The following is a 26,984-nucleotide window of genomic DNA, read 5'->3' as shown; positions in this document are numbered from 1 at the left end:
GATGCCACGATGCTTGAGCCGCATTTTCCAGGACGATGGTGATGATAATGATAATGATAAACACACATCCCAAAACTCGACTTGGCGACCAGGAATTAAATATCAAAATCTAAATCGCATGGACCCAGCAACGTACCGACCCTCCTGAAGATCATTACGCAAGCTGAACTACTCGGGTTCCGAATGGCCCTATCCGGATTGCCACTATCAGCATTCTCTCACGTCAGTTACCGCATCAGGTAGCACCCTTCGCCCAGTGCTCACTCAGCTCGCTAACCGCTTCAAGGGATTCGATGAGCAGGGTGCCAAGGAAAACCATCTTGCCAGCTGGGAAGGCATACACACAGCTTTCCCAATCGCCTGATTTCAACCATGGGCACCGACTTGATCGGTAGAGCCGAGTTACAATAGAAAATGCTGCCCACGAGTAGTACGTAAGGCGGTTTGAGACCTTCTAAACGAGCAGGATCGGGAGGGCCAAACGGGTAAAAGTACCAAGAATACTAAATAGGAGAATATAAGGAGGGCTTGTCTAGGCCAGGTTCTGGCCTCCCCGGCTGTCTCGCGGTCAATAGTTCCCCACAAAAGCGTATGTCAGCATACCATCGTCAAATGGTTGAATCAAACGTCCTGCATCACCAGGACAGCACTCTGTTCTTCGAACATCATGTATTCACCCGATATCTCGGGCATATATGGATGGTTTCCGACGTATGGTGCTAGGTCGACTTTCATTTGAGACGTTATATAGCCGACTGTCACCTTAGCCGACGGTGTTCCACTAACAGCCGGCAATGAACGGCCTCACGACGCACTTACTTTGGGTGTGTACCACATTGGCCGGTGTTGACATACCGCATTAACCGGAGATCTGCCGCTCAATGGTAAACAAATAAGCATCATGGCTGTCGCTGAAGGCACCGAATCGAACGGTGACGACTTCCTATTCCAACCGGAACCGCAGTAGTTGATCGTGAACACCGAACAGTTATCCATCTTCGTTGTAAACGACGGCGTGCCACATCGGCGCTGGTGGTAAATCAACGCCAGCCACTGTGTGTGGTGGTCAGCCAACAACAGCGCTGGTGTGGTAGAGAACTCTCGGGGCAAAGGTAGTGATAATTTTGGCGTTGAACACGACCACTGGCAAGACCGAAGTCGCGATGATTTCCAAGCCTTGAGGGAAAGCAGATGTGTCCGGAGAACGATGGGCACGCCGTAAATGTCCTTGCGAATGACACTACCGTAGACTGGAGCTCGGGGAGATACTTACAGTAAAGACCGCCGCATTCGACAGAAACAGACGTACAGGGGTCAAAGTCTATTTCAACGCAATGGTAAATGGATGGCTGCTTACTCTTGTGCCAAGCGTGAGTATGGTTGTGCATTCGCGATCGACTATTTTCAGTTCAGCCATATTATTAGCTGCGTCAACTCTTTCGCCAGAAGGGCAGCTCAAGGGAAGACAGCAAACCCTCCACTAGATCAGTAACAACACAAAAAGCATGAAACCCATTGGTCAAACCTTGCCCGAGTAACGAAGCTCTTTTGATGACTCACTTGCTCGAGTCTATGTTATCGCCTTCAAGAGTTTGCGTTATTAGCGCTGGAACCAAGCGATGCAGCCAGCGAAGCCTAACCCTTCCGCCGACGGAGTACGAAGCGCCAGTGAGATCAATGATAGCAAGCCTCTTCTCAAGTCGTGTAACACCTGTTCCAGGTTTCGGCCACCTTACAACATGTGGAAGTCAGTCGCATGACAGATTCGGAACACCGAGGGAGAAAGGCCTCCTCTCAAAATAACCACGTCCCCGCACATCGCGCCCTTTTCCTTTGATACCAACTTGGGAAGATGCAAGACGCTGGCCCATATACCACGTTCATATACTTAGCTGTCGTGAACGATGGAGCCCGCTACACTTGACACCAACCTGGTCACCACGACCGAAGAGCTCCTGGCCTCCTTAAAGAGCCAGGACCCCCTGACCAACGCGACTCGCGCCGCGCGGCTGCGCCAGGTCGACAAGCTCCGATGCGGCCTGCAGGGACCCGCAGAGGCGGCGGCCTTCCTGCGCATCCTCGTAAGTTCAACTTTTGCGTCCCTTACAGTCGGTCGCTGAGAGGGATAGAGAGTGTGTGTTTGGGACAAAAGGCTCATACTAGTTGCCGCAGAATATATTCACTCCCGCCATGAACGTCCTGGTGGAGCATCGGGTGTTTGACCACGTGCCGCTGGAGGGGACCATCGATTTGAACGAGCTGGCGTCCAAGATTGGCTGGGACCCGGCCGTCCTCGCCCGCTTCCTCAACATCGTGCTCCTCCAGGGTATTCTCGAGGAGCCAGAGCCCAGGGTCTACAGACACAGTGTATCGTCGACGGTCTTTCGAGATGACGCAATGCGGGCAAATCACCTGCTCGCGTGAGTATACCCTTGTCCTGATATCGCCTTTGTTCTGACATCCCAAACTCCTTATCTCGAACAGCGCGTGGAGCGTGCCGTCCTGGTCGGAGGTATGTCGTCGTCCTATATAATAATCCAAACAAGCTGAAATTTAGCTAACAACGGGCGACAAGATATCCGACTACCTCAAAACCCACGCCCCAGAAGACGTGTACGACCCCCTCAAGTCCCCCGTCGCCTACGCCCGCGGCGCCGAGGGCAAGACGTACTACCAGATCCTGGAAGAGAGCCCGGCCTTCTCCGACGTCTGGCACAAGGGCATGGCGCAGGTCCCGCTGAACCCGATCCTGGGCATGTTCCCCTTCCGCGACATGCGGCGGGCCGTCGAGGCCGAGCCCGGCCGCGCGTTCGTCGTGGACGTGGGCGGCGGCCGCGGCAACGCGCTGGTCGACGTGATGAGGGAGTGCGGCGGCGGCAGCTTCGGCGCGCCCATGGTCTTGCAGGATCTGGAACCGGTGCTCCGGGGCCGGGATCCTGTGCGTATTAAGGGGGTACAGGTCATGCCGCATGATTTCTACAATGAGCAGCCTGTCAAGAGTGAGTCCTCTGTCCCATCTTCGCACCCGATACGTCATGTACCTGACTGGCGACTAACACATGCAGACGCCCATATCTACTACCTGCGCAAAATCATGCACAACTACTACGACGACAAGTGCCGCACGATCCTGCGCCCCCTCATCTCAGCGATGGGCCCGACCTCCCGGCTGCTGTTCGGCGACATGGTCTTGCCCGAGTCCGCCCGACCGGGCGACGACGCGCTCCCGTTCGGCATGGACCTCCGGATGCTGATGATTGGCGGGAAGGAGAGGACCGAAGCGCAATGGCGACAGTTGCTGGAGAGTGTGGGGCTGGTCATCGTCAAAATCTGGAGACTGCCGGGGGCACCGCATCAGGCTACGATTGAGACTAGGCTCAGGGGTGATTGATGAGCCCCTGAATCCTGGGAACTGTCTGGGGTAGTAGGCAGGATCACGCGCGATGGCTGATGCGGAAACACTTGAGCTACATATGAGAACTATCAGTTATATCAATTCCTAACTAACTGTCAATAGTCATGACCGCTCCCTACATGCTATCACTAGTGGGTGCCCCAGTCTAGGACCGGCTGTCCGCGAGCAGCAGCTCCGCAACGGGCCCGTAGAATGCCTCATCCAGACCGAGGCTCAACAACCTGCTTGCCTTGACCGAAGCAGGCTGCTTGGACTCGACAATCTCCCATAGCCTGTCTTTGGTGTGGAAGTCAGATTGGAAGTCGTTGATCAGCCGACTCAAAGCCTTACGAGGGTCAACCACGTTGAGTTGAGGGTCGGGACCGACGTCGACCGTGATCGCGCCATCCTCGTGTCTGAGCCCTGATGTAGCCGGCGGCACCTCTAAAACGGTGCTGCAAAGACCTCGAGGGCTGATTTGGTAGTAGAGCGACAAGGATCCAGCCAATAAGCCATCGATGCGGAGTATGGCATTCCTCTGAAAGTTCGCCGAAATAAACCGGATAGTCCATTTCTTCTCCGTGTGTGGGATTGACAGCCGCCCGGCGGTTTGGTCGAACCGGATGGGGATGGTGCGCAAGGGAAGAGAGCCGTCGGCCCGCAGTGGTGCTAAATAAAAACAATTGTGATCATCTCGCACGTCCTCGATGATGTCGAACTGGCAGTCGCGACCTACGACTATGAGGATTTCGAAACCGTCAGGATTCGGGCACCCGTTCGCCGGCACTTTCTCCCGGTCCAGAGGGATGATGGAACCCTCGGGGGCCAGCACGGGGATATGCTCCAAGGGGCGGTACAAATCGATCTCCCGGTCGCCGTCGTAGACGGTCCCAGTGAAGATATCCACGTGTCGAGCCGGGGGGAGCCACGCCCGCGTCTTGGCGAGGCTGGTCGACTTGTCCCGCGGAGTTACCACGGGCGCCACCACGAGCGACTGCCCGAAGAAGTACTGGTTCGGGTATCGATATGCCTCCGGTCGCTGAGGGTATTTCCAATACAGCGGCTGGACCAGCGGCAAGTTGCCAGAAGATCCCGATCCGGCATTGAAGGAGAAAATGTACGGCACGAACCGGTGCCGCAGCCGCATCGCCTCCTTCATCGCCCTCATGCACTCCTCGCGATACAGCCACGGCTCCTTGGACATCCAGCGGCTGAGCGTGGAGTGCAGCCGCAAGTTGGGCGAGAAGGCCCCAAACTGCACCCACCGCGCCGTGCACTCGTCGTCGCGATACCCCGGCAGATGCCCCCCGATATCGTGGCTCCACCATCCATACCCGATATTGGCTGCCGTCGCCGTGAACTCGGGCTGGAAGCGCAGCGAGTCCCACGTCGCCGCCGTGTCGCCCGAGAAGCCGACGGGGTACCGATGGCTGCCCGCCCCGCCGTAGCGCGAGAAGATGATGGACTCACCGCCGCCGCGCGCTTGATTTTGCTGTTGGGTGTCGAGGAACTGGAAGTGGTTCAGCAGCCAGAGCGGGTCGAACCCGGGCGTGCGCGTGTGCGAGCCCTGCTGCCAGTCGATCCACCAGAAGTCGCAGCCCTGCTCCTCGAGCCTCCGGTGCACCACGTTGAAGAAGGTGTGCAGGAACCGCGGGGAGGCCGGGTCGAACTGGACCGGGTCGCGGTGCGCGGTGTCGTGGCCGAGGAATTTGGAAATCTCGTCGTAGGAATATTCGTGGTGCGCGATGCCCGCGTGCGGGTGGTCGTTGAGCGTCATCTTCAGCCCTCGCTGGTGCAGCGCGGCGGCGAACCCGGCCGGATCCGGGAACAGGTCGCGGTTCCAGGTGTAGCCCGTCCAGCCCGTGTGGGGCACGTGGTCGCCCCGCACCCAGTGCCAGTCCATGTCGACGACGGCCACCGCCATGGGGACGTCGTGCGCGCGGAACTGGTCCATCAGCGCCAGGTACTCGGCCTGGTCGTAGGCGTGGTACCGGCTCCACCAGTTGCCGAGGCACCACCGCGGCACCACCGGCTGGCGGCCCGAGACGGCGTAGAAGGCCTCCATGGCGCCCCGGTAGTCGTGGCCGTAGCTGAACAGGTACCCGTCGAGGCGGTCGCCGGGCCGCCGGGTGGTCACGAAGCCCTGGCCGTCGAACAGCATGCTCGCGCTGTCGTCCAGGACGGAGTACCCGTCCCTCGAGATGATGCCGGCCCCCATGTCGCACCGCCCGTCGACGCCGTCCAGGGTCCTGGCCGTGCCGCCGAGGTTGCCCGTCGGCTCCTCCCCGAAGCGCCACTCGGCGCCCCAGTCCGTCATCTTGGCCGTGAACGTCGCGCCCAGGCCGTTGGGGCTGAAGCGCTTCTTGTCGTAGGTCAGGTGCAGCGACGGCGTAATGATGCTGAGCTCGGCCTCGGTCTCGCGGACGCGGAACTCGGGCTTGGGAAACTTGCGGTGGATGGCAAAGGTGGACGCGCGGTCTTCGAAGACGCCATCTTCGGCCCACTCGTACCGGAGCACTTTGTCGTTGATGATGGTGAAGCGGTACTGCGGCCCCTTGACCGTGGATTCCTCGTTGGCGACGGGCTCGCTTGGGAACTTGTACTGGTCCATTGTTCAGTTTGTTCTCAATCTTGATGCGCAATAAACTCTGGTTTTGTTGACATGAAGACGGAGAAATGCGAGACAGTCTCGCTCATGGCAAGTGTATATCACATGTGAAATATGCTGTTGTTTGGCCGGTGAGTCCCTAACTTGCGCCAAGTGCCTCTCCAAAAGCGGGGTTGGTGCACAGTGATGTTATGTTTGCTGCCATTGGGACGGTCACGACATATGATTGGCAACTGTTTGAAATGCCAGCTCTGGTTGGAAGTAGCACCGCATTGCTTGTGTTTGATCAAAAGGCAAGAAAGTGGCGGAATCTAAAAAGGGGGCGAACGATTTCCCGAGAAGCCCCCACTTCTGTTCTCACAACGTCGTGGCCAAACCTATGAAGCTTGGATCGAGTCCACACCCGTTTACAATCGTTACTCCCCGGCGGAGTACACACATAAAAAAACAGCCTAGATTCGAAACAATTCTGTCGCTATTCACGTGTCCACTATCTATCAAGCCTAAGGCCTGTCGCTCTTCGGCATGGCCACAACCTCCTCTCCCGCCTTGATCTTCGCCTCATACTCAGAGAACGACCCCAACCCCTTGGGCACGCCATTCCAGTCCAGCCCCTGCTCGTCCATGAGCCGGGCCCGCGCCGCCATGGCCGCCCTCCACGCCGGCCGCGCCGTCATGCGCTCGTGCCAGGCCCGCACGCGGGGGAACCCCTCGAACTTCCGGTCCGCGTCGCAGAGGAGCACGCTGTCGAGCCGGTCTTTCCACGTCGCCCAGGCCAGGTCCGCGTACGTGATCCGGTCGCCCACGAGCCATTGCTGATCTTCCTCTTTGGCCGCGAGCCAGCCCTCGAGGACGCCGAGGACGCGTCTCACTTGGTCGTTGTAGCGCTCGATGGCCGAGGGGACCTTTTCGGGGTGGAAGCAGTTGAACCTGTGATGCACGGGTCATGCGGCCGTTAATGAGCAAGATTCTGACTGATGGTGTGGCGGGAAACTGTGATCAAATGCGGAGTACGTACCAGCCGGCGACGCCCCAGTACGGGCCCTGGCCGCTCATCTGGAAATGGAGCCACTGGTTGATGTGGTGCTTGTTCATCAAATCATCTTTCCCGTACGAAAGAGCGTTGTTCGTGTCGTATTGTTCGACCAGATAGGTCACGATGGCCCCCGACTCCCAAAGGACGAGGCCGGTGTTGGGGTCCTCAATTGCTAGGAGGCATCAGCATCAACTCAGAAACAGACGAACAGACGATGATCCACGAGTAAGCCGCAGTAGATTCCGAGAGCCATGCCGTTATATTATTGAAGAAGACAATCAGACTCACCAGGGGCTCGGCCATTGGGATTTAGGTCAGTAAAGGGTTTCTTTTTGATGTCCTCGAATCGGATGGAGACAATCTCGTATGGGATGCTCAGCTCTTCCAGGATCACCACCACCTTCCAAGGGTTGGGACCCGGAGCTGTGCCACTCAGTCAGGACGTCATCGTTTGTATATCACGGTTTCTCTTGTTTAGACTCACGAGCAAGCCAAACACGGATAGGTTTTGTCGACATAACGGTGGAAAACTACTGGATGAAGAAGACTGACGACTTTACACATGGATAGAGTTCAGAAGCTTTGCGTAGGGATGCTACGAACGATAGGAAAGGAAAATATGTTGTCATGGTCCGGCGGCTAGATTAGATTCCGTCAACCCACTCCCCTCACTCTTCAGGTCATGGTCTCCAACAAGATTACCGTTGGTGATACCCATGGCATCCCTTGCTTCCTGCGCTGACAATCTTTATCCAAATTGGGATGATGAGGACATGGATAGACGTATAAGCCTCCACTAACGCTGCAATGTAGATTCTGCCGCTAGGGCACCGATGGGATGGATTGTCAAGCACCCATCCCTGTCGCGAAAGTGCACTCAGAGGGTGGACATGTCAAAGGCCATCGGCAGGGATCAGGCGCCCAACCCGGCAGCTAATGCAACCCACCAACAGGCCGGGTTTAGCAGCAAGGGGTCAAGGTGGATTGATGCAATCTCAACCAACTAAGCGTCTGACACGGGCAAAAGAGTCACAACCCACGATAAACGTGCCGACTTGCGGTTGGTTCGGATTGTCCTTTGAAAAAGTGCACACGCTCATGTGCCTTTGGGCATGAAATGAAATATCGAGCCGCGCTGCTGAATTCCTAATATTTGTCTCTCATTGCGGCCGTCTTGCCCGGAGTATCCTCATGTGCAAGTTGCTCCAATAGTCATTCCTTCCTTCCCTACACCTTCATTTCTTACCTTCTTGGTTCCTTTTCCCCCAAATGTTTGACACTGAAGCTAACGCCCTGAGTTTCGCATCAGGGTTGTTGACTCCTTCTCCTCCATCTACATCTTCGACAGCATCCACCGTTAGCATGAATCCACAGTCGGGCCAAAAAGAGCAGGAGGCAGCACGTGTGCAGAAGGTGCGAAGCCCGTATGTTGAGAGCAAGGAAGAACCTCCCGAGCCACTGGATGACTCGATCGACCCCGAAAATGAGGTTCGAGGTGCCAAGCTGTTAATCATACACCTGGCTATTTGCCTTTGCACTTTTCTTGTGGGCCTGGTAAACCGCCATCACTGTGACTTGGACATGGCCCATCTCGCTGATAGACAATCCGTAGGACTTTAGTCTGATCGCGACAGCCGTGCCGGTAATCACGTCCGAGTTCAACTCGGTCAAGGACGTGGGATGGTACGGGGCCGCCTTTATGCTCGCCCTGTAAGTAAGCGCGAAAGGGACCGTCGGAGGGCACGATCAAGCCGTAGGAAGGTATCTGACCAACTTTTACGCACAATAGATGTTCCACCCAGCCCTTGGCCGGGAAAACGTACACCCTCTGGAACAAGAAGCTCTGCTACCTGCTATGGCTAGGAATCTTCGAGGTAGGCAGCCTGGTATGCGCCCTGACCCCCTCCTCGACGGCCCTCATCGTCGGCCGAGCCGTCGCGGGCCTCGGCGCCTCCGGCGTCTTTGCCGGCGGCTTCGCCCTCCTGACGACCATGATCCCCCTCCACAAGCGGGCCATCTACACGGGGACCATGGCCTCCGTCTTCTCCATCGCCAGCATCGTCGGGCCCCCGCTGGGCGGCGCCTTTACCGAGCACGTCACTTGGCGGTGGTGTTTCTACATCAACCTCCCCGTCGGAGGCTTCGCGGCCGCGCTGTTCTTCCTGCTGGTTCATCTGCGGCCGGCCGAGACCGAGAAGGTATCGCTGAAGCGCAAGTTTAAGGGCCTCGACGGGCTGGGCTTCGCGCTCTTCGCGGGGTCTGTTGTTATGCTGCTCCTGGCCCTGCAGTGGGGCGGCGTGGACTATCCCTGGAAGTCGTCGGTCGTGGTCGGGCTGTTCGTCGGGTTCGGGGTCGCCATGGCGCTCTTCGTGCCTTGGCAGATGCACATGCAGGACGACGCCCTGATCCCGCCGCGGCTCTTTACGGCGCACCGGAACGTGGCGCTCATTTGCGCCGGCTCTTTTTTCATCAACGGGCCCTTTCAGATTATCATCTACTGGCTGCCGATCTGGTTCCAGGCGGTGTTGGGGGCATCGCCCGTCAGCAGTGGCACTTATTACTTGCCGACGGTTATATCGGATGTACTGGCGTCCTTCATAGGCTCTGGCATCGTGATGCAGCTTGGCTGGTGAGTGGGGACTACACCCCAGTACATACAAACCTTATGTGGACCAGTGCTGACTTTGAGACCTGATAGGTGGAACCCCTTTCTTATGCTCTCGGAGGCCCTCGTCTGCATAGGCGGCGGATTACTCAGCATAATATACCCTGGGATATCCGACGGCCATTGGATAGGCTATCAGATATTTGGCGGCGTCGGCTACGCACTCTCGACCAATCTGGTAGGTTTCCCAGGCTTCGTTGTATCATCGTGGACAAGACTGATCCTTTCCATCAGGCCCATCTCGGCATGCAGGCCTCCCTTCCCAAAGAACTCGTCCCTATCGGGGCCTCGAACCTCCTGATGGTCATTTCCACGAGCTGTGCCGTCTTTCTCGCGGCCGGCCAGGCGCTGTTCCAGCAACGCTTGATCATCAACCTCTCTACCGTCGTCGACGATGATGTAGTGCAGAAAGTGATCTCGGCTGGAGCCACGAATCTGGGATCCGTCGTAGAGCCCGCCCAGCTGCCATTGGTAATCCGAGAATACAGCAATGCTATCACCGATGTATTCGTAAGTCGTCATGCAGCCCTCCGTGGACACCGCTATTTCCTCCCTCCGGCTGACCATATCTCAATAGTACATCCCAGCAGCATCGCCAGCCATCGCCTTCGTCTTGGTATCCTGCTGCGCGTGGATCTCGATCAAGAAGAAAGTCGCCGGCGAGAAACAGGTCGAGCAGGAAACCAAGAATGGGCCAGAGGACAAGCCGAACAGGACTCTAGCCGTATAACAGCCTGAGTAGCGAAGAAAAAACGCATCAAGGTCCCTTCGGCGGATTCTGGCTGTTTTAGGTGTTGCATGCTAAAATCTTGGTTGCCAACGAATGTTGAAAAGAGGGCCAATAGGGGTAACACTACTAATACGGAGCTAGTGACTGGTGGCTACTAGTTCCAGACTCGAGGTATACGCTGTTCAAAATAAACTAAAACAATAACATACGAAGTTTCGATAATATTTTCAAGTTGCAGTGAGTGTGGGCTAGAATATCAAGGGGACCCTTGTGGGAGATTCCCCAATCGTAGTCCTGCAAAGACAAAAGAGAAACGCCAAAACTATTCAGTCTGTTGCCAAGGTGTTATAGTAGGAGGCGAAGGCCATAGCGCCCCTTGCCCTCATAAATGTCGTAAATCATATCTTTCCAGTCATATATTACTCATAAGGCTGATAGCACCCCATATCATCCAGATCCTCCTCGTCCTGCTCGACGTCATCATCCTGAATCTGGCGACGGCGCAAGAAGTTCTTGAACCCACGGCTCATTTTCACAACGGCCTGCAGGTGCTTCTCTGTGACCTCGACCCGGACGGCGCCGGCGCCCCCACCGCCGTTGCGGCCGTTGCGACCGTGCCCCTGCCCGACTACACCACCCTGGTCCTCGAGGGCCTCGGTCTCAGCCAGCGCAACGGCCGTCTGCAGCGCATTGCGGATCTCGCGCCCGTTCCAGGCCAGGGCCCGGACCTCCTGCGCCTCGTACGCGTACTCGCGCGTCGCGACCGAGACGTGGACGCGCCCCCCGCTGTCGCGCTCGAGCCGCTCGAAGCCGTTGACCCAGACGCGGCGGCGGTCCGCGTCGGTGAGGGCGCGGTAGTGCAGCGCGACGTGGATGCGCGACGTAAAAGCGGCGTCGAAGGCGCGCACGCGGTTCGTCGTCAGGAACAGGACGCCGCGGTAGTACTCGAGCGCCCTTAGAAACACCGAGACGAGCCCGTTGCGGGCCAGGTCCCGCGCCCGCCGGGCCTCGAGGTAGACGTCGGCCTCGTCCAGCAGCACCATGGCGCCGTAGCGCTCGCCCAGCTGCAGGAAGTAGTCGAGGGTGCGCTCGACGGCCACGGAGGCGGTGCTGCCCAGGTCGCCGCTCGTCAGGGCCAGCAGCGGGCGGTGGGCCAGCTCGGCGATGCTCTCGCACGTCGCCGTCTTGCCGACGCCCGGCGGGCCGTGCAGCAGGAAGATGCGGCCCTGGCCCTTGTTCTGCACGATGTCGCGCGGCCAGGGCGTCACCTGCCCGTCCGACGCGAACTTGCCCGTCAGCGCCCGGATCGTGCGCTTGATGTCCTCGTCCAGCACCAGGTGCTTGAAGGCTTCCCGGTCGTACTGGATGTCCCGCAGGTGCTGCACGTGGAAGTGGCCCCAGCGGCGCTCGCCCAGGATGAAGCCCGACACCGTCTTGGTGAGGACGAGGTAGTAGAGGTCGCTCTCGGGCGCCTCGTCCGAGACCGGCTTGGCCGACTCGAACTCGCGGCCGAAGATGCTCGGCCGCACGCCCTTTTGGCTCTGGCAGGCGGCGCACCCGCAGCAGGCCCCGAATGAGGGAGTGGGTCGCGTCCGGGTGGTCGCTTTCCGTTGGGCTGAGGGACCATGCGAGGATGACCCCCCACCCGCATGCCAGGGAGGAAGCCAGGGGGTGGCATCATGTTTCCGTTGCCGGGCGCGTTGGCCCCGAACCGGTTGTACCCATCGCAATCAACCACGACGCGACCACTCATCTACCACGAATGGATTAGCAAAGAACTGATGGTATTTCTTACACGTTCCAAAGAAAGAATAGACAAAAAGGTGATAGAGTAACAGCGGAAAGGGGGAAAGGGCGTATCAATACTTACATAACCTGCAGCATTTACTTGTGACTGCCACCCATAGTTCGCGTTGGAACTGGTGTCGACGAGGTTCCCACTGTAACTCATATAGGCAGGCCCCTTGGCGAGTTCCCACGTACGCCGGCCCAGCCGGATGTTCCGGTCCTCGACATCCTCCGGGTCCTCCTCGCCGTCCTCGCCGCAGTAGAAGCGGGCCGGGATGACGGCCAAGCTGGAGATGGCGGCCTCGTCGGAGAACCGGTCGACGTCGAACCAGTCCGTGGTCCGGATGAACTCTCCGTTGGCAAAGGTGAGGTTCCAGCAGCCGACCTTGAGCTGCCCGTCCTTGCCGCTCGAGCACCGCGACACCACGTACGGCTCGTAGTCCTGGTTCTCGTGCTTGGCGTACACGACCTCGCCCGGCTTGTAGAGCATCCACAGGTTGCGGTACAGCGCGTTGGGCGGGCTGCTCAGATGGCGCTCGTGCTCGGCGTCGAAGCGGGGGCCGAGCTTCTGGTCCATGTGGTCGACCAGGACGTTGATGTGGCGTCGGGTCAGCCGGGCGTATTCGCCGTCGTGCGTCGCGGGCTGGTGGTCGCGATAGTAGCACAGCGCGGGGAGGTGATGGTAGACCAGACGATACGGCGCATTGATGGTGACCGTGTCCCCCAGGAAGCCGGTGTTGCCCGGGTAGTACTCGACCACCGCCTTCAAGGCATTGATGAGGTAGGGCGAGTTGATCACCATCGAGGTTTGCTCAACATTGGCGATCTTCAGGTCGATATCATCGACACCGTCCTCATCGCCGTTCGGCATAGCGTTGCCACCATAGTATCCGGGATAGGGCATTCCCGGAGGAGGAGGGGGGCCGGGTGGCGGGAAGTAGCTTCCATTGGGTCCATTCCTGACGAGGGTGGTGGAGACCTTCGTGAGGATCTCCAAGACAGGCTTGGACTTGTCCGAATCCTCCTTGGGGGAATCTGCTTCATCGAGAGGCACGTCGATGGGAGAAGAGCTGCGACAGACTATCAAGCGTTTAGTAGGGAGATCGTCATGACAGTAGCAAAGGATAAGGGGAACTTACCATCATAGACCCTGCCGCCGAAGCCTTTGTATTGCAGCACGTAGCAGATGTCGGGCACCTCGCCCTCTTTAAGCTCACTGCTAGCCAGCCCCTCCTTCAGGACGAGCGATCGAAGCTTCTCGACATTGCGCTCTTCCTTCAGCTTGAAGCCGCCAATGCCCTTCTGTTCTTGGCCAGGGTCTCGAGGGTAAATCTCCTCGTAGCTCGCAATGGAGTCTGTGTCGCTGTTGTCATCCATGTTAGTGTTGTGTGTATTAGCTACTTGCAGGCGAAACAGGCTAAGCTACAGAGTTAAGCACAAAAGTTTGGAGTAGTGCACGGGACAGATGGGCACTAATGCCGTGTTCAGCCAATGAGCCGGCAGAAAGTTGCCATAATCCGGCTCAGATGAGGCAACACGCCCTGCATTGGTTGCCCGTAAGTTTAGCTGCCCCCAATCATGCAGCTGGCCAACGCCTTTTCTGTAGGCTGCCAGCAGGCTGACGTGAGGGGAAGCCTGGAGCTCGTCGACCACAACTGCCGAGACCAAGGCTACGGGGATGACACTGCAGATAGTGTGACTGTCCACGAGATAGCTTATCTCACATATGATTTATTACTTTTCGATCATGTGCATGTGTCCTTGTTGGCCCCCTTGAAACTGTACGAAAGATTGTGATAATTGTCTTCTGATTTAACTAAAGAACTACTGGACCATAAACCTTGCCAAGTTATTCAGGTTTCAAATGTACTGGCTGATGCAATTCTGAAAACATTTCGCATCCTGTCAAATGATTGGCAGGATACTGTAAGACCGCACGGATTCCCTTTTCCCATAGACATCTAGTACAAAGGCTTCCGGCCAACCGCAATAGTAATTTTCCCCACTCGAATGCCAACCCCCTGCTCCGTCTCCGCCACCGCCCGCCGAAACAGCGCCCGAAACGACTCCCGCGTGACCGGCGCGAACGGGGCTTTCGCACGCGGCGGAAACAAGTCCGCCAGCTCCCCCCACACCACCAGCAAGTCCTCGGTCCAGCCCTTATTGCATTCCTGCTGCTGCTGCTGCTGCCGCCGCCGCGCCCGGCTCGGAAACACCTTGACCAGCACGTCGTCGAAGCCGTGGTCGAGCACGACCTGGTCCAGCCGGTCGATCAACGCACTGGTGTCGTCGTCGCGCCCGCGCCCGCGCGCGTCCTGCCCCGCCTTGATGAGCCGGGCGATGGCGGTGCACGCCTCGCTCGGGGTTCCCGCGGCGGCCGGCTCGATGACGAACTCGTCCGCCTTGGCTTCTTCCCACTGCAAGTACCCGCCGGGCTTCAGCAGAGCCCGCACCGTCGACAGGAGCGGCGCCACGTCCGTCGGGGCTAGGGTGCTGGCGAAGGCGCGGACGTGGACGACGTCGTAGACGCCCTCAAGCTCGGGCGCGGGCGGCTGCAGGACATCGAGCTCGCTCAGGCGGACGGCGGACGGGAGAAATTCCGGGGCGGGAAAGTGGGACGGGTTGATGTCGTAGCCGTCGAGCTGGACGCCCGAGACGCCCGTCTGGACGAACTCGTCGTGCAGGGCGCAGAGCCAGGCGCCGTTGCCGCAGCCCAGGTCGGCGACGCGCAGGGGGTCGCTGTCCTTCTCCTCCTTCTCCTTTTGCGGCAATATGGGACTCAGGAGGTGGCCGGCGCTTCGTTGGCTGAGGAAGTGCTGCAGGTGGAGGCGGGCGGAGGAGGAGGACCGACAGTTGCTGGCGGGTGCGGCGGTCCAGAGCACGGATGGGTCAAATGGGGCAATGGCGGTGTGGGCCATGGTGATGGTCAGAGCTCAATATCTCACCCAGCACTTGGTAGAAAATGAGATGAGAGACAAGCAGAGAGAAACACTCAAATCTTCTAAGGAGGAGTTGTAGTTGGGTAGTTTAAATTTCCCCAGGTGTCTTGAATGTCGGGCAATGGCATGATATTATGGCTATATGCCTACCAGTATATACGCCTGACAGCCTGAGGGCGCTCCACTCGGTGGCCAGATGAGGTGGGCCGGGGCGGGCAGCAGTGGATTGAAGTCGGTATACCTATTGGCGGACCGCATCTTTCGCCCCCTAAGATCCTCCATCATCTCACGATCCAATGCAGCCATGGACCACACCTCTTGCCAATCACAAACTGCACTTAGCGCCTAGCCGTTTCGGAGCGCCCATGTATGATAGCTGGCTAGCTCACTGTCTGTCCCACAAGTATTTGAACAATGACTTGGTTTTCAGCAGATGCGTTGGGCTTCCCATCACGGCAATGCGTTCACCGTCCATGACAACAACCACATCGAAATCTAGGATGGTGTTCAATTGATGGGCAACCGCAGTCACAGTTACGCCATGAAACTCGTGACGGATGACCTGTTTCTTCATACTTCAGTCGTTAATCTGCATGCGCAGAGGCCCCAATGGCGCCAATGAGAAAAACTGCCTGCTCTTCGCTTCATCCATTTGCAAAATCTTGCTAGGCTTCAGAATCGCCCTCTTTCAACACTAGGTCCGGCAATAACACTCTAGGGGTCCTGCACATATTGAGGGGGCGGGATTGCATGGGAACTTTGGCAGGAATATCATACCGAGGGCAGGGATGCAAGGGAGCTGAGATATTACTAAAGCTGGTATAGAAGGGATGTGCGGTAGGAAAGGAACGGATCGGAAATGGGGGGTGTGACGTGGTCGGCGGCGCTCAGGCATACAGGTTGCGGGTAATTGAATGCTAAGAGGGTGAACAGAATGAAAAAAGGAATGCCAAAATCAAGAATGTATGGCGGCGGTTTAGGTGAGGACAGCCTCTAGACGATAGAAAAAACTGATCCCCTTCCGGCAATTTATGACCCGCATCTGATTAAAACTGTGATCATGCCGTTATATTGCGTATTATTATTACACTACATTTACTCACAGGATCTCCTCTGGCTTCACCACCACCCAGTTCTTGTCCACCGTAACCTCCAAGCCATTCTTCTTCTGGCCCTTGGCCGCTTCCTTAATCATGGTCTGGAGCTGCTGGTACTTGGACTCGGAGCGGTTGACCCAGAGGTGCACACCGCCCTTGGCCACGTCCACACCATGAAACAGCATGTAGGTATCGCTCCCCGGCGAATCACCCCCGACCAGGACAGGCTTCTTCCACTCATCGATATACGTCAAAATGGCGCTGTACTTGCCCGCGTACCACGTCTCCGGACTATAAAGGTAAGGCCCCACGACCAGCCTCTCCAGGTTCGCCGTCGCGTTGTACGTCCCCGCGCCGATCTGCATGCGGCTGTTCGTCAGCGCCGCGGGGTCGGCCGGGTCCCGGAGCATCGTCGTCACGCCGATGACGTTCTCGGGCTTGACGCCGTAGCCGTAGCGCGGGTCCGCGGCCACCATGCGCACGAGCTCCTCGCTCGACGCGCTCACGACGTAGACCTCGATGCCGTGGCGCGCGAGGGCCCGGTACAGCTCCGTCTGCCCGCGGAAGATCCGGGGCGCGGACACGCTGTAGTTGGCGATGAGGGCGCCGTCGCCGTCCCAGTAGCTGGTGGGGACGGCGGACCCGTTGAGGGCCATCAGCTCGTCGACGTGGCCCTTGAGCTCGCGCAGGCTGAGGCCGGCGAAGACCTGGGCGGCCCAGGGGTAGCAGACGAAGTCGTTGATGGCGCAGAGGCGCTGGTAGTACGAGTAGAGCGTCTCCCTGTACCCGGGCGTGTCCTTGAAGGGGATCAGGCGCAGCGACGGGTCCAGGGTGTCGCGGGTCAGGACGCCCTTGTTCTCGAGGAAGGGGATCAGGGACTCCTCGAGGTCCCAGCGGTAGCTCGTGTTGTCCATGTCGAAGACGGCGTAGTTGCTGCTGTTGGCGTTGCGCCGGATCATGGCGGTCAGCGACTCGGCGGCGGCGCGCGGCCAGTGCTGGAGCTCGGGCAGGACCGATGCCCGGGGTGCCAGGGGGGTGGCGGCTACGCTGGCTGCGAGCCAGAGGGTGGCAGCAGTTGCTTGGAGTGAACACCTCATGATGTCAATGATTGAAGGTACCGGTGAGATTGGGTTGCTGCACGGAAAAGTCAAGCACATAAGGCCGCGAAGATTCTTTTTTCTTTATATACCCGGCAACTGTCAGCAGCATGGCCTTGGATTTGTTATCAGTCCCGACGGAGGATGCCGATCCGTAATCTTAGCGGTGCAAGTGGGCACGATGTGCAAGATAGAATTGCCCCTTTCGTCCTGAATGTGGATAACAAACGTCTCCAGTGTGACCTCATGACTCGCGTTCAAAATTACAATCTTGAAATTTATTTATCCAATGTTAAAGCCTTCAAAGTAAGAAAACACGTGCATCAGTCTTGGTGAGCTACCGCATCTTACAGAACCCTCAAGTCTCTAATGAAATTGACCAGCGGTTCTGACTTCAACGCCGATCATGAGTCCCAACTAGCACGTGGTCGTCGCCGCGACCTCAAGCAATCGGCGCATAGAAGCTAAACTTGCCCTCAGGGTCATACCTCTCCTTCAACGCGGCCAGTCGCTCCTGCCGCCACGTCTCACTCCCGTACCAGCTAGTCGGTGTCTCGTCACCGTAGGCATAATTGACGTACGTCTCCAGCGTCGGCATCCCGCTCCCTTCGAACAGCACCTGCCGAGTCTGGTTCCCAAGCCGCCGCGCCTCCCGGTTCATCTCCTCGCCGGGCGGGTAGATGAGCAGCGGCGCCACGAGCAGGTTGTCCGATCGGTAGGCAAAAGCGCTGGCGTCGTCGGCGAACGCCTGGACGCCCTGCATCGAGTACCCTTCGAACATGAAGAGGGAGTTGGCGAAGCGCGCGTCGGAGCCCGTGGTGGCTTCGCAGAACAGCTCGTAGACCTTTCGTTGAGCTTGCGGGTTGTACTGCTTGAGGTAAATGGGGAACCGGGGGTTCGCGTTGCCCGTCTTCTGGCAGGGGCCGTCGGCGAGGGAGATGCCGGTCCAGGCCGCCAGGTCGCGGTAGGTGCCGGATCGGGGCTCGCTCTTGATGGGGCCGAGCTGGTGGAAGGGTGCGGTGTGGATGGGGTCCACTTTGTCGACGCCCTCTTGAATGATGTACTTGACAATGACGGGCTGCGAGATCCATTAGCCCAATTCGCAGACAGTAAAGAGTAACATGATTGGGATAGCTTACCTTTTCCGCGTCAATCGTAGGATCGAAATACCAGTAATCCCAGACGTTGAGGCCTTCGGGTGCAGTCCCGTTGGTGATCCACAGCTCATTTGACAACTGGTAGACCTCCTCGACCTTGTCGCCGCTGAAGAAGATGGTGTCAATCGCGTAGTTGGGATACTCCAGATCGTAGATCTTGGAGGTGACCGAGGTGACTATGCCAAAGTTGTGACCGGCTCCCTTCATTCCCCAGAAGAGGTCCGAGGTCTCGTCAATGGTGACCAAGCTTCCGTTGGCCAACACCACGTTGAACGAGAGATATTGGTCGGAGATCAATCCGTGGTGCCCTTGCAACCAGCCATGTCCGCCGCCCAAGCCAGGGCCCAGATATCCGACACATTCGCAGGCACCGGTGACTGTAGCAACTTGTCAGTATCGCCTGCAGTAAATGTTTTTTTCTTAAGGTGCCACCGCCTACCTGTCTGTTTGCCTGCAGCCCACAGTGCATCGATCAGGTTCTTGGCGCGGATACCACCACCAATTGTGGCAGTAGCTCCATCCTCAGAGATATCTACCTTGTCCAACTGAGACAGGAGGATCTCAATGCCGTGGCTCATTTGGCCCAGAGTGGTGATGGAGCCATGAAACCCGTTGATGGCAAGGAATGGCACCGAATGCTCGTTGGCAAAGGCAACCTAAAATCGGGTTGTCAGTGAGCTTTTAGACGCTGTACTGGCTCCATTTAGCTCGCTTACCGTCTTTACTACATCCTCCTCAGTGCCAGGGACAACAACAATGTTCGCGACCGGGACGCTCAAATTCGACCAACGCAACGTAATATCATTAAAGTCCTCAGACCCAGGCCAGTAGATAGAAGCAGAGCTGGGCAGTTGCGTGGCGAGTTCAGAGTAGTCGGGTATAGTAAGAGAGTCGCCACCATAGGATGAAGATGCCGGAATGCCGAAACTGGTCACAGCGGTGAGGCAGACAGACAGAGCCGCGATTGACCACTTGGGCTGAACCATGTTGGCTATGAGACCAGTGGCGGTTGGTTCAAAGAGGAAGCAAAAACATATATCGAGATGGGCATGTGGTGAAAGCTATATGTTCACGGGCTGCGACCCAGAATGGCCCTGCAATCTGACGAGACAGTTGAGTGTTTGTTCGCATAGTAGCAAACAGAAGGCCTAGACCTGTCAGCCTGCATATGCGACCAACTGCGTCGAGCAAGAAGTCCGTCTTACCAAGACCGACCATCAGCCAATCACGTGTCTCCAATTCAGCGCCCCTGTGCAGTGCAACGTAATTAGACCCAACGAGGAAAGAAATAACCACGTCATTTTGATACGATGTTTGTTTTCGCTTCACGGTCGTTGCATTAGCTTAGATCTTTCTACTGCCGTGCGTTGCAATCGGTAAGGAGCCGGGTGGGGTGGCCATGTATGCACGGAGTTCTGCACGGAGTAAGGTCTGCGGTCGTACCAAGGCTGCCAGCCGAGGTGTGACTGGTAATAGATGTTGCATCGGTGACCAGCCATACTTGTTTCTTGCGGCACTCTAGCCTGATACAGTAGGCGTCGTAGTCTCTTGGTGCCAACAATGATTGAAAGTCTTGGCGCCATTGGCCGTAATCGTTCGCATTTACAGCAGAATCAGAGCCGCTTCAGAACTCGTACTGAATTAAGCTGGTAGGTGATAAATTCGTATAAGAGCCATCGGGGACTGTGCTGTAGAGTTATTTCCTGGAACATAGGTTATGAGGCAATAACGGCAAATCACTTGCTATGTTCGGGGGTCGCTCAAAATACACATTGAGAGATGAGCCACACTGCATATTGTTGCACTTCCTGGCACATATGCTTTGGTCGGAAGATGTCGCGGTGATGGGGAAGACTTAGTCGTAGGCGCTGTTGCTGGCCTCGATCCCGTAGAAGTGTAGGGAGTCGTTGGCTGAAGCTAGGGCACCTACGGTCGAGCTATAAAACGTGTCAAATGAGAAGGATCCAGCAGCAGTATCCGCAGGGTGGTCCGGTCGACATATAAAGGCAAGTGATGTACAGTGCTGGGCGTCCTGGATGTACGTAGCGTCAAGGTAGAGTTTCACGGGTTCTCCTGTGTTGAATAGCGGAGATTTCGAGACGTGACTAGTTCCCATTCTAACCGACTCACGAGCCCCTCATGATATGCAGTCTGGCTGTACGACAAAGTATAGCTAGCTATACCAAAGAGTATCTTCTTCTTGTGATGGCCGGGAGAAGTGTGCTGCATACTCACTCCGTCAGTTGACTAAAAGTAGCCAGTCTCTCCATGACAAAGGTATAGGCGTGGCGAATAAGACCAAGACGAGCGAGGGCTTCATGATGAACAAAGATGAAATTATTACCCTTCATACCTAATGGTCGAGATATTTTTGTCAGGATCCACTGCTGTAACATGTCCCTGGTGGTGAACCTGTTCGAAAAGGAGGAAAAAAGGAAATAAAGAATACAAGAGAAGCAGCACCAAGTAAATAAATTCAATGGTCTAATACATATCCATCAGTTTCTCTTAATATGATCTTTGATACATTTGGCATGCATAATGGGCTACGGCTTAACCTGCCTTGATATCTACCTTCGATAATTCAAAGTGTAACCACCCTACTGGCTAGTTTAAGGCATGTTTCAAAGCTTACTGCCGATTTGCTAGACTCCATACTCCCTAGTGGCTGACTTAGCATCGCGCCAGCTGAACTTTCCTTGCGGAGCCTCTGCGAGCTACTTTGGACGACATAGGAGTCAGCAATAGTCTACAATACCCTGCGCTCAGTCGAAACCCATCAAGACCATTTATATTTCTCATCCATACGGTGGAACTTAGGGGACTTGACGCCCTACGACATATTGCAGAAAATGGAGTGGCTGTATACAATTGTCTGAGGATGCCGACCTGCTGAACAAAACTCGTTCTTTCAACTAAGCCCCTCGGGCAGATTGGCTTTCATCAGTAGGGCTCTTCCACATACGTTCGGAAGGAGCCTATCGCCGCCGAGGTGCACAATGCCGCAATCGTAGTACATTGGCGGCATCCAAGTCACCAACCATACTTACACGTAACATGCACATGGAAGGTCGTAGCTTGTCGTCGCCTAAGCGTTCTTATTCAACATAATCGCGCCTAGGTAATTAATTATCACCCAGGACTGTGTCTAGGGGTATAGTAAGTATTAGGCTATCTATATAACTCAAGGGTTGAGCCAAATCCGATATTACTTGCCATTACATCCTAATAGCCCAGTTCCTGTGTATGTTGCCATCTTCATTTACTCTCCCCATATCTATTCCAAGAGCAAATGTGCGGGACACGTGATGAGGTAGCCATGGTGTGTCGCACAGCTTTTTTATTGGGAGCAGTCGGCATGGTATTCACCCGAGGTCACGGGAGAACCCTCCATTTGCTCAAACAGTCTATTGGCCACTGTCGACTGGCCGCAATCACCTTGAGCTGCAATGGTGTCCTGTGGTGGCGCAGTCAGCAAATCGGATTCAGTGAGGCGCGTTGCCTAGATTTGTCGGCCTAATTATGCAAGTGGCCTCACCTCTCGAGCGGTCAGACTGAGTGAGGCCGCCTGACTGGTTGAGAATCTTTCTAGAGGCTTACTCCCACTCCAAACACCGTTTCTGATTTCTCTCTCAACTCAACACCATCGCCTACGGGCCTTTGAGCCAGTGGCTTATCGAACAATCCACCACTAGGTAATCTTCAACGACTCGCTCGATGATACTGGAAAGGTGGCTAACAGCGAAGTGTAGGTGGACCCTTGAGTCTCAACCAACCAAACGTGGGACTCCTGAGGGAGGACTAAAGTCGTCCTCCCCTCAGTCTACATCTCGTCGTCATGGGCCAGTGATCGAGCAGGAAATGTTCCATTGGCAGCTCCATCTTTCTTCGGTCTTGAGAACCTCTTTGGAGGACTGGAGGGGTTTCCCGACGGGGCTGGAGATGCTTGGACTTTCCATGACTTAGATGACTGTGGGTGTGGAGGAAATGAGGAAGATGCGAATGGTGAAGGAAGCTCTTTTGGGTTTCTCGGGAAGCAAGCAATATCTCAAAAGGGCGGCGATGACTACCTTGGTCCAGATTTGGATTTGTCTGGGCTGTACTCCTTCAACCAATACCCGATATCGAGCTATCTTGCGAGACCGGCAGATTCCCTGCACCCAGAAACCACTGCTTTTTCGGGACGACTGAGCCCCCTGGACGATTCCCGCATAGCTCCATTTGGGGATGGCCAAATTGATCACCTCCAGATCTATTGTGGTCCGAATTCGGTAGCTTCTCCCTCAGGCACCACCCGAATTGCCCCGACTGCCACAGGCGAATCTCACCATGAGATGTCTTGTCGCCCTGGAAGCCCTGCTACCAATCGCACCATGCACGAGCTGGCCTCATTCGAAGGGCTTTCAAATGAGCGTAGAAGAGATCCAAAGACGAGCACCAAGCAGAGAAGACAGAAGCATCAATGTGCGACTTGCCAAGCGTGCTTTCTTGCACCACGGGAACTACGTCGACACATCGCGTCCGTCCACCAGACAGATAAGATTGGTTGTCCGAACTGTGGAAGACAATTCACTAACCGGCCAGATAATCTCACGCGCCATTTGAAGAAGTTTTGCAAAGAGAGGGAGAGAGAAAACGCATGACAGGATTCATTCGCTTGGAGACTTTGAATTTATTACGTACCTACGCATTTTCATGGAGCTCTGGCCAGGTACCGAGGATTATCGACGAATGCATTCAGCATGCCTCTGCATTGAACACTCCGTGCGTTTGTGTGCCGTTGCCAGTTGGTGCGGCGTCGTCGATAATTGTCGCAGTGCAGTCCTTAACGTGGCTAGATGTTACCTCGGGAAGTTAACGGTGGCGTTTAAAATGGCATGTTGTATTCCTAGGTTTCTCAAAATCAATACCTTTATTCAGTCACGTTTCTATTTACCTTCTAATTCTTTTGCTATATCCTCATGTTTACATAGTTTAGCGAGCTCTGCGGGAAAAAGTGTCTTTCCATCTGTTTTTAGCATAGAGCAAACTGGCATGTCCTTGTCAGCACCTAGCCCGAGCAGTAACTCTACCATGTCTCTATTACCACCCCAGATGGCGAAATGGGGGGCGTTCTGCCCACCTAAAGCAAGCCATTCACAACATTGATCTGACTCTGGCCGACTTTCCATGTAAAATGCATCAACAGGAGCACCTCGGGCGACGAGGAGCCGAACCACGTCCAGGCGTTCCGATGTTCCCTCGTTGTGGGACAGAGATGCGTGAGCAACTAAAGCCCCTCTGTGAGGGAGAGCCCCGGCCTCCTCGAAGAGAAGTTTCAACGTGTCGAGTGATGCGTAGCTGGCGGCCCGTCCCATGATAGTCCTCCCGGAAGCACTAGCGACATTCGGGTCTGCTCCCCGAGCCAAGCACCACTGGACGAGCTCATGGTCGTCCACTACCATGCTAATGTTTCACGAGTTAGTATGAACAGTCACCTGATTGTGAGCCCAACAGTGTACATACCCCATGATTGGCACGCTATCGTCGTCGAAGGGCTTATTTATATCCCATCCGTGGTCCAGCAGGAGTTGAACGGTGCCGCGGTCCTTGGTCTCCCTCATCTGTGCCACAGCGTGCATGACTGCTCGTGGTTTGATTCCTAGTCCTTTCTCCAGGAGCACCTCCACCAAGTCTCGGTGGTCGTTCTGGCATGCCCACTGTACCGCGTTCGTGTCGTTGAACCACGCGAGTGCATTTGGTTGTAACGGCAAATATTCGCTGTCTGTAGTTGAAATTGGGAACTCTGGCGTTTCCCCCCAGTTTGTAAGGAATACTTGAACATCCGCCAACGGCGCATTTGATGCGCATAAAGTGTTGAGCTCCATCGCTGCAGCGTCCAAAGCCTTGGCGCGGTCAGTCAAGGGTGGCGGCTCAGAGGGAGTTATCCTATCGCTGGCGGCATCTCTGTCTGTGCCGGAGTGGGAAAACTTAATCTGATGGACATGAAGGTCGCGGAAGCGAGGCGGTTCCCATCCGGGGTCTGCAGGCTGAGAGCTGAACATTGAGAGGTCCATGTCGACGACGTGCGTCAATGACACACAAATGCAGTTGTCATAGTAAAGGTACCGCGAGACAAATGGGATAGTTTAATAGAAGCCGAAATCCCAGCGTCTCTAATCCAGGGGACTTCCGCTCTCGGGAGGAAATGTGGCTTTGGCATTTGTTGAAGGGAAGATGCAGAAAAGTGACGCAACGATCCGGCAGCTGCCTGATTTTGCCGATCCAAGCCACATTTTCGGCCCCCAGCACCGGTACATCCGGTTCGGGGGCTTGCGACGGTTGGTTACCAGAGGCCCGGGTGAGTACATGTAAGAGGGGGTGGCGTCTCGGTTTTAATCAAATACAAGCAGAATCAGACCCAATCTGCCCAATTATATATAGTTGTTCAGAGGGTCATGACCTTTTGTGTTGCCATCAGGTTTCAAACAGGCTCGCGTGACGTAGACCCCAAATAGCAATTTGATGCTTACGATGGTAAGTAGTACCAACAAAACAGCCTCATGCTTGGGAGTTTAACACTCTCTTTTTCCTCAGCCTTGCCATTTCATTTATACTTCGGTGAGGTAGTCTCAAAATAGATCATCATTGTACAAAGCCACAAGGATGGCCGAGCCGCATCCTGTTCGTGACACTCGGAGATCTAATACGTGCGATAGGCCGAGAAAGCACGTTAAGAAAACTGACATGCATAGTACGACCCGAAAAGGTGTTTCAGAAATCTACATTGGTAGAACCATTGGAGAGTTGAGATGAGGTTTTAGCCATTGCTTCCTTGGATGGTACTGTGTCTCCGACACGCCTGGCTGATACGAGATGCATTGAGCTCTCTTGCTAGCCTTGTGACAACTTCAGTCGTCCTGAGTGTTATGTATAAAGAGAGCAAAACCCCCATATATCTCTTGAACGTTTCAATAAGGACAACAGAACCTCAAGCACATTCACGATACTCAATATTCTCTATCTAGCCCCCTACACTTTATCGTCTTGCTAGCCAGCCAGTCCTTCCGGCCGACTCAAATCTCTGACTTGTACCAAGCTCACCACCTCTTGAGTACAACCATGCATTTCACCAAGATCTTTCTGTTGGTCACCTCAACCTTTGTCTTGTCCTTCCCGGGACCAGTTGAGTGAGCCGCAATATCTGCCCCTTTTGTATCTAAACGGAACTAATCTTGGTCTACAGCTCCGCTGTAAGTTCTCGCGATACTGCTACGACTGAGCTGGGCAAAATCGTTGCCCGAGCCTTTACTTGCAGCATCAAAGACAAGGCCCAATGCACCAAGTGTCCGAAGGCCAAACTCAAGAAGGTCAAGTGCCCCAAGGGGTCCAAGTGCAAGCGAGCCAGCGACAGCCATTCTGGCGAGCAGTATGAAGATGTCCAATTCCTCGAGGCTCGCGTTGACCCTGTCCCCATGGACGGCATCAGCTGGGGCGAGTGGGGGCCCGGCAAGGAGCTCGAGACGGGCGGTCTCTCGGCCTGTTCGGTCATGGTCGTCTACGATCAGAACAAGTGGGTCATGGGCCACATCCCGCCTGCACGCGCCCGGGGCACGACTCTCGACCAGACCGGCGCCGAGGTAATCGACGACTACAAGAGCCGGATGACGAAGCGATTCGACGAACTACACATGCAGAACCCCGAGAGCTACCTGCTGGTGAGCGAGCTCCTGAGCAGCGAGAAGCAGAACTCCTTGCGCCAGTGGTTCCAGTCCCACAATCTACATCCCACAGTCAGGCCGTATGGCCATCAGGACGTGCTGCCTGGGAGCGGCAACTTTGTTCTTTCCCGTCAAGCGCGTCCATGGCCGCCAACTGTCAGCTTCATGTAGGGGGCTTAGCTTACTTGGTGTTTTGGATATAGATCAGTGTAACACCCCAAGTTATTTGTAACATTCAGACCGTGGATTGTGATTTGTTACCGTTTTCGTCCCGCACGCTCGCATCCCAACCGCCACGAGCGGCATCCTAGCTCTCGACTGTCCGAGTATCGACGAGACCCAGAAGTCGTACACTGTCCCCGGGTCTGCGACTTCCTACACGTTCCGGTTCGCCTGCGAGAACGATGCGAGAGGCTCACGCGGCAATGGGGACATGTGGAACACGACGTCGCTCGACGGTTGCGTCACCAAATGTGCCGAGCACAACCACGACGAATCAGACACATCGTGTGGCGGGGTCGTGTGGAACGGAAACCTGACCAGCGCTTTGGGCCGAGGCGGCAACTGCTACCTCAAGATGGGTACTGTCAGCGTTTTCCGATGCAATGGGTGTGTGGCCGTAGCTGCGACGCTGGTATGATTGAAAAATTGTGAGAAGGCAGGCAAGTAACTGAGCCTCCCAAGACCCTCCATTCCTGTAAGCCACTGCCTAGAGGCTTAGAAGAATCGAATTAATCAAACTTTTCTTCAAATATGTGTTTATACATGTCGCT

General features: G+C 55.8%; 10 protein-coding genes across 10 annotated transcripts; 3 read left to right on the top strand and 7 right to left on the bottom strand.

The window, feature by feature from the left end:
* Positions 1-1,904: 1,904 nt before the first annotated feature.
* PG985_011911 (uncharacterized protein) lies at positions 1,905-3,391 on the top strand (the record flags this gene model as incomplete). Its single annotated transcript, XM_066831678.1, has 5 exons — positions 1,905-2,081; positions 2,173-2,420; positions 2,485-2,512; positions 2,558-2,999; positions 3,066-3,391. The coding sequence occupies 5 exons, from the start codon at positions 1,905-1,907 to the stop codon at positions 3,389-3,391; spliced, it is 1,221 nt and encodes a 406-aa protein (XP_066679728.1).
* A 169-nt stretch (positions 3,392-3,560) lies between these two features.
* PG985_011910 (uncharacterized protein) lies at positions 3,561-6,005 on the bottom strand (the record flags this gene model as incomplete). Its single annotated transcript, XM_066831677.1, has 1 exon — positions 3,561-6,005. The coding sequence occupies one exon, from the start codon at positions 6,003-6,005 to the stop codon at positions 3,561-3,563; it is 2,445 nt and encodes an 814-aa protein (XP_066679727.1).
* Positions 6,006-6,505: 500 nt separating this feature from the next.
* Positions 6,506-7,556, bottom strand: PG985_011909 (uncharacterized protein; the record flags this gene model as incomplete). The annotated part of the gene is made up of 4 exons (XM_066831676.1): positions 6,506-6,932; positions 7,021-7,210; positions 7,327-7,461; positions 7,523-7,556. 4 exons carry the CDS (start codon positions 7,554-7,556, stop codon positions 6,506-6,508), a joined length of 786 nt encoding a protein of 261 aa, XP_066679726.1.
* An 844-nt stretch (positions 7,557-8,400) lies between these two features.
* Positions 8,401-10,433, top strand: PG985_011908 (Major facilitator superfamily domain- general substrate transporter; the record flags this gene model as incomplete). The annotated part of the gene is made up of 6 exons (XM_066831675.1): positions 8,401-8,592; positions 8,651-8,748; positions 8,828-9,667; positions 9,737-9,881; positions 9,938-10,213; positions 10,281-10,433. 6 exons carry the CDS (start codon positions 8,401-8,403, stop codon positions 10,431-10,433), a joined length of 1,704 nt encoding a protein of 567 aa, XP_066679725.1.
* A 419-nt stretch (positions 10,434-10,852) lies between these two features.
* Positions 10,853-13,598, bottom strand: PG985_011907 (ATPase; the record flags this gene model as incomplete). Its single annotated transcript, XM_066831674.1, has 4 exons — positions 10,853-12,048; positions 12,072-12,186; positions 12,304-13,301; positions 13,361-13,598. The coding sequence occupies 4 exons, from the start codon at positions 13,596-13,598 to the stop codon at positions 10,853-10,855; spliced, it is 2,547 nt and encodes an 848-aa protein (XP_066679724.1).
* Positions 13,599-14,182: 584 nt separating this feature from the next.
* On the bottom strand, positions 14,183-15,139 carry PG985_011906 (S-adenosyl-L-methionine-dependent methyltransferase; the record flags this gene model as incomplete). Its single annotated transcript, XM_066831673.1, has 1 exon — positions 14,183-15,139. The coding sequence occupies one exon, from the start codon at positions 15,137-15,139 to the stop codon at positions 14,183-14,185; it is 957 nt and encodes a 318-aa protein (XP_066679723.1).
* A 1,120-nt stretch (positions 15,140-16,259) lies between these two features.
* PG985_011905 (uncharacterized protein) lies at positions 16,260-17,354 on the bottom strand (the record flags this gene model as incomplete). Its single annotated transcript, XM_066831672.1, has 1 exon — positions 16,260-17,354. One exon carries the CDS (start codon positions 17,352-17,354, stop codon positions 16,260-16,262), a length of 1,095 nt encoding a protein of 364 aa, XP_066679722.1.
* Positions 17,355-17,796: 442 nt separating this feature from the next.
* On the bottom strand, positions 17,797-19,497 carry PG985_011904 (uncharacterized protein; the record flags this gene model as incomplete). Its single annotated transcript, XM_066831671.1, has 4 exons — positions 17,797-18,432; positions 18,494-18,888; positions 18,951-19,167; positions 19,228-19,497. 4 exons carry the CDS (start codon positions 19,495-19,497, stop codon positions 17,797-17,799), a joined length of 1,518 nt encoding a protein of 505 aa, XP_066679721.1.
* A 3,942-nt stretch (positions 19,498-23,439) lies between these two features.
* PG985_011903 (uncharacterized protein) lies at positions 23,440-24,567 on the bottom strand (the record flags this gene model as incomplete). Its single annotated transcript, XM_066831670.1, has 2 exons — positions 23,440-23,956; positions 24,017-24,567. The coding sequence occupies 2 exons, from the start codon at positions 24,565-24,567 to the stop codon at positions 23,440-23,442; spliced, it is 1,068 nt and encodes a 355-aa protein (XP_066679720.1).
* Positions 24,568-25,612: 1,045 nt separating this feature from the next.
* Positions 25,613-26,851, top strand: PG985_011902 (uncharacterized protein; the record flags this gene model as incomplete). The annotated part of the gene is made up of 3 exons (XM_066831669.1): positions 25,613-25,680; positions 25,737-26,378; positions 26,539-26,851. 3 exons carry the CDS (start codon positions 25,613-25,615, stop codon positions 26,849-26,851), a joined length of 1,023 nt encoding a protein of 340 aa, XP_066679719.1.
* Between the last annotated feature and the right edge of the window lie 133 nt (positions 26,852-26,984).

Source organism: Apiospora marii (genome assembly GCF_038362585.1).
Source record: "Apiospora marii strain CBS 49790 chromosome Unknown utg000009l_segment0_segment0, whole genome shotgun sequence".
Lineage (NCBI taxonomy): Eukaryota > Fungi > Ascomycota > Sordariomycetes > Amphisphaeriales > Apiosporaceae > Apiospora > Apiospora marii.
Note: the sequence above shows the minus strand (reverse complement) of the source record. Positions and strands in the feature narration are given on the sequence as shown.